The 6,000-nt window shown below is 40.2% G+C and overlaps 1 protein-coding gene across 1 annotated transcript in view; it reads left to right on the top strand.

Moving 5' to 3' along the window:
- The window catches only part of dchs1b (dachsous cadherin-related 1b), an 89,689-nt gene that overhangs the window by 58,499 nt on the left and 25,190 nt on the right, over positions 1-6,000 (top strand). The window contains exons 5-6 of the mRNA XM_072445937.1: positions 2,186-2,374; positions 5,487-5,718. Coding sequence (XP_072302038.1) covers positions 2,186-2,374; positions 5,487-5,718 — 421 coding nt within the window. The remainder of the gene's footprint in view (positions 1-2,185; positions 2,375-5,486; positions 5,719-6,000) is intronic.

The following is a 6,000-nucleotide window of genomic DNA, read 5'->3' as shown; positions in this document are numbered from 1 at the left end:
TTTTCTGGTGAAGGGTCTGAAACCTTTTTGTTTTAATGGAGCTGTTATTGTTTTGCCTGGAACGTTCCAAAGTATGGTATTAATTAAACCTAAGCAGATAGTGCACCTTTAAATGTGTGTGTACTTAACTTTTCCCACTCCTTTGTACTCTTTTTAATGAATTCGTTTTAGCAGTACCTTCAACTTCTTCCAAATATATTGCCTATTTCTGATCTATTCAAATCCGTATGCTTGTCAAATGCTTGTTAAATGCTTGTCCAAAGTCTTTTTTTTTATTCTAAAACATACGATTTTACTTAACATATCATTTCCTATCGCAAAGTAAATGCATAGGATTATAATGATGTCTCTTGGATATACTGTGCGCACTGGGACGTCGATGGAGCTGAAGTCACTGGGACCAGGTGGGCGGTGGCGGCGCTCATAAGCCCTTTAATTAGATTTAGTGCAAAGTATGGGGTCATCTTTGTGCATGGAGCCCTCTTCTCCACAGGTGGCTAATCCATTACCGACCGAGATATGAGCTACACCCAGATCATACAGATTGTATTAGTCTCAATATCGCAGCCTATGGGAAGTTCAAACCATGGACTCAATCCCCAGTTGGAATAGTCACTGTAGAAGAGGAAGTGATAGGTAGAAATATGCTTGGGAAAAAGTGGACTGGGCGGCCTCGAAGGAGTGTGTTTAATATTTTTATAATGTCATGTAAGAGTCATTGTGATGTCTGTGATGCAGGAATGAAAAGCCTGAAACATGAAAAATGTTTTTATGGTGCGTATTCGCTATGTCTATTATTGGAGAGGTTTTTACTTGTGATGGTGGGTTGTTATTCAATTGAAAGTGTTTTTTTGTAGATTTACCCATCTTTCGAAAGTTAATTGGTATTTGCTTTTAATCCTACTACTATTCACCTTTTAAATTTGAATTCTATGCAATAATGTCAATGTAATATCCTTTTATTTAGCATGACCTTAGTTCAGAATTATGTTGAACGTTTGGTTTTCCACTATGTGCTTTGTTACTGCTGAAACTAATTGCCCCTGGTGGGATTGATAAAGACATCTGAGTCTTGATTTTTTGTCATTGCGAGATAGCGTCAAAGATCCAATTCCAGCCACAAAGAGTAAAGCAAGAAAATAAGTAGCCATGGATTCTTTATGAATGTTGGATATAATGCTTTGGGAAATAATGCATATTCACTTTTCCTAAACCGGATTTGATTTTCATATTGTCAAATGCAGTTTAAGTGTCTTCTTTAGTCAATGTTTTATAGCTCATTTAGTGACAATCTTTGCCTATTCAACAGCAACGTGCCCCCCAAACATTCAACCATTATTCACTTTTACATATCAAGGTTTCTCATCCCCAAAATATCAATATTGAATTCATGTGACATCAATATAATCCAGAGAGCCTTGTTTGGTTGTACTGCCCGATCAATACAGAACCATCAATACCTTTTGTCCAAGAACCACCACTTTCAAAAAACACTTGTTGAAAAGATTCATTTCACCGGTTTGAGACAATGGCCTAGTTTAAAAAAAAAAAAAAGCAATTCAGGAAAAGTAAAGACATCTGTCGACTGCACGCTCCAGACAGATTTGGGTCACTGTGAGAAAATGTGGCTTCAAATGCGATGTGTCCCCAGTGTTGCGAGTCTTAAAATCTTAAATACACCCTCTCACTAAAAGCCCATATCCACGATCACTTAGGGTTTCTCCGACGACCACAGAAACCTAAATTACAACATGGATTTAACTCTCCTCCCTCATTCCCGCTGCCATGTTGTGTCCTCGTCGTCTTTATTTAACCTCCATTGTGACTGTAATGGGCCCCACCTGTTCACGTTGCCAGCGTTTCAAAGCCACCGCAAGCATTTTCATCCAATCAGAAAAAGTGAATTGGTCCCGCAGATGTTTTATAGTCCTCTGGAAATCATAACAAGTACGGCGTGTTTGGACAACTGTATAAGTAGCCGTCTCTGTTTGAACGTTGTGTGCTGCAGTTGGCATTATTGTGCAAACAGAAAGCCTCCCGTACGCGATCGTATATAACACATTTGACACATTTTTGTACGTCTAAAGCGCGGCGGGCTGCGTTACGGCTGCACCCTCGGGTCCACGGGCCGTCGGGTGCCACTCGACCGACGCTATCTCACGCTGGGTGTCGTTCTCTTTCGCAGGTCACGGCCACGGATGAAGACCGCGGGTCCTTCGGCGCCATTACCTACGGTCTGGGGTCGCCAGGAGGGGGCGCCGTGCCCACTCAGTTCACCATTCACAAGGAGACGGGGCAGATCTGCACCAGCGCCGCTTTGGACCGGGACGACGGCCAGGACAAGTTCGATCTGACCGTCACGGCAACAGATGGTGTAAGAAACTAAACGCTAACTAAACTTTGTGTTTCCATTTAAGAGTATCTTGTAAAAATAGCTCTTTGGCACATAATTAGACCACTGCGCGTTGTCAGGGGATAACAACAATAAAGCAGTTTATTTCTCGTCCATCTGGAAGTAAGGGCAGAATGCAGTGCTCTAATTGGCTGTGCTTGGGTGACCACTTGAGTTTGTCTGATAAAAGCTGTTCTAAACCCATGTAAGCGCCTTAAAATGAATGCATGTAAATATTAACTATGTGCCAAAGGGTTTGTTAGAGGTAAGAAGTAGTTATTATTCTGGTTCTGCAGCGTGAAAATCAGGTTTTAACGCAATTTAGCAGTGGCACAAACGCATTTCTCACTTTTGTACTGCATTTATGACGTCACAATTCTTCACTGTGATGAGTTCCTTAGCACGTTTGAACAACTTTCAGGAGTTTCAGCCTCTTCAACAACAACTATCCTGCTGGCAATACCTCTGGCTGAACTGATATATCAACACTTAATAATTTAGAGATAGCGCATATTGTGACCATAAATGCTGCTTTTACAATATGTCAACTCCAAAAAAATCAGACACAGCTTTTAACGAAAGAGAGATTTGTTTGGTTTGTATTCAACATTTGTTGTCATGTAGATTGTAGCCTTTTGCCATGATATGGTTTTTGAATTCTGGCAGGAACAGGAAGGGCATCCGGTGTTTTAATTGAAAACAAGCCCCAATATAGATAAATTGCGTCTTCTCAGCTGCAGTTCGGTTCCAAGTCCAGAAAGCAGACATGCATTTCCCATTACATTATGTTTTAAACGTGTCCTCTCTGGCTCTGCCCGAACATTCCAACATTCTTTAACCTATCGTGCGTCTCAATCTTCACCCATAAGGAAAGGATTTTACAAACAAACGCGTATACGTCGCTGTTTGCTAAATCAACAAGCATTTTTTTTCATTTGATTTGTGCCATTCCTCGGTCGTGTGCACAATTCCTCCGGTGATCAAAGCTCGAGGCTGAAGGCTAATTGAAGATGTGCAGCTGCTTCTCAATAAATCTCATCAAAGAGAAAGTCCAAATGTACCTATGCCTTTTCCAGTCACGTCATCCAAACAGGAGCAACATGGCAAAGACATCAGGACGCTCAAAGGACGCCGGCCATAAACTTAAACATGATCAAATACATACTTCAAACAATGGGATGATTTTCAAGCACAAGCTATTCACAAGACATGAAGAAATTAAACCCTCTGTCATCCTGCTCAAGAAGTAATACCTAGCTGAAGAATGTATGTTAACTAATACAATAGAATACTACTACTACTACTGCTGCTACTACTACTACTACTACTACTACTACTACTACTGCTACTGTTTGTACCTTTATGACTTTTACTAGACTTCATCCAAACCTAAAGGGGACATTCTTTTCTCAGAGATTATTTAGAGATTGAACATGCTTGAAGGGACGTCAAGATCTTTAGGTTAATTCAATAATTCATTAAGTCATAAAATATTATTAAAAGTAATTCTAGCTCAATCTGTGCTCTAAAAAAAGTAAAGTGCTTTTATATTTTTGTTTTATTTTTAATTCAGAAAATGTTATCTTTTGAAAAATGGTCGTCGGCTTTAACAGTGTGAATTACCGTATTTTCCGGACTATAAGTCGCACCTTTTTTCATAGTTTTGGCCGGGTGCGACTTATGCTTATACGGAGTATACGGAGCGACTTATATGTGATATTATTTGATTTTTTCACACTTGCAACCGCATTTCATCCTCCAGTGCGACTTATATATGTTTTTTTCTTCTCTATTATGCATTTTTTGGCTGGTGCGACTTGTAGTCCGGAAAATACGTTTAAGTGAATTCAAGATTTCACAGTTGTTTGTTCATAAATCGTAAAATGTTTCTTCTCAATCGTATCGCTAACATTTCACATCCCGACATCCGCGCTTCTCGTAAACGTACTGAAATGAATCGCTTGCCAGTTTTAAATCCGTTCTTCTTGCTCCTCAGACGTTCTCGGCTCATTTCATTGCCGTCTCGTCCCCTTCGGTTTCACTTGCCTTGTTTTTAGTGCCGTCATAAAACCAAACCCACAAATACAATGTAACACAAACTTCTCCGTTTCGTCTGACAATGACTTACATCGTGATGAACGGCCTCCGCGGACGACAACCTCAGCTGACAACCAGACGTCTCTCTTTGTACTTTTTATTTTTTACATCTGCTTTATATTTAGAGCAACGTAAATCTATTGTCCCAGTGTCACAAGATGAAAGTCCAAGGCTGTCCCCATTGGAAAACAGACAAGAAACTATTCCACGTTTGTCTTTAAGTATTTAGATTCAAACAGGCTTTTCCCACAACTCAAATTCCCAGTTGTTGTTGTTTTTTTTTAACACTGATTATGTTGTGTAGAATAAAGCCACACAAAGCCTCAAAAAGAGAGACACCATCTGATATTGGATTTAATAATTTTGAAGTAGCGCAACATAACTTTGTTCTGTTGTTTGTCTGTCTCAAATAGGGGAAATTTAAAGAATGGGCTAACACGGATTAATTTAAAGAATGTTTCACAGTCCTCTATTTGCGTGGAAATAGGTAAGGCCAAGTTACAGGTCAGATCTTTGGAGAGGCAACTCTACTCACAGTAAGAATGTTTTGATTATTGATGATTGGTTTAATGACATACTGTGGGATAGTTCAGACAAAGCAAAGCATCTTCATGGAGAATGGAGAATGTTTAGATGTTACATAGTGCACTTTAAAGACGTTGTACTCGTTTTTTGTTATGTAATAATGTTAAATGAATTGTTAAAGTTGCTATTTGTTTGTAAATGAGCCCAACATGAGCTCTCTCCCTCTAATTATAGAGCTTTTTATTAGTCTTTGTGAAGCAGGAAGTGCGCTGTTAGCATGCTAGTTGTTGTTAGCTTGTAGCACTGTGACAGCAAAACTCGCTCTGGCTTCAGAAAGTTGTGAAAAGTGCTTATCGATTAAGTGAGCAGATGTGGACCACTGCAAAAACTTTAAATTGAATTAGTTATATTACACTTTACAGCACCTTTAAGTAAAACCTTTAAATGTATTGTTTTTTTGTGCTGTTTTCAGGGCGGCCTGAGCTCCGTGGCCCAGGTGAGAGTGAGCGTGGTGGACATCAATGACAACCGTCCCACCTTCTACCCCGTCCTGTACACGGTCAGCCTGAGTACCCACAGTGCACCGGGAACCTCCGTCGTCAAGGTAACGGCCAACGACCCTGACTCCGGCCCCAACGGGAGGGTGACGTACCGGACGGCGGCGGGAGGGGGCACGGCGTTCTTCACACTCAACAAAGACACAGGTACGTTTAAAAAGCGCATTCATGTTTCAACCGCGAGATTCGGTTGGAGCGTTGTCATGGAAACTGTAAGTTTTCCATTGCAAGATTGAGTCAAGTTTTACTGCTGCTCGATTACGTAAGCCAAAAGACCTTTGAATGTGCGTGAGGGATTTTTCTGTAATGGAAACATTGATTACACATTTGAATTTGTATTTAAAAACGACAGAGGCAGATGTTACTGTACAAGTTACCGTAATGTTGTTGAGTGTTCTGTTTGAGTAGATCTTTAAACTTGTACTTTTA

Source organism: Eucyclogobius newberryi, unplaced genomic scaffold (genome assembly GCF_026437365.1).
Source record: "Eucyclogobius newberryi isolate DKJ021-1_F unplaced genomic scaffold, fEucNew1.0.hap1 SCAF_15, whole genome shotgun sequence".
Lineage (NCBI taxonomy): Eukaryota > Metazoa > Chordata > Actinopteri > Gobiiformes > Gobiidae > Eucyclogobius > Eucyclogobius newberryi.
The sequence above is the reverse complement of the archived record's forward strand: the minus strand, read 5'-3'. Positions and strand labels throughout refer to the sequence as shown.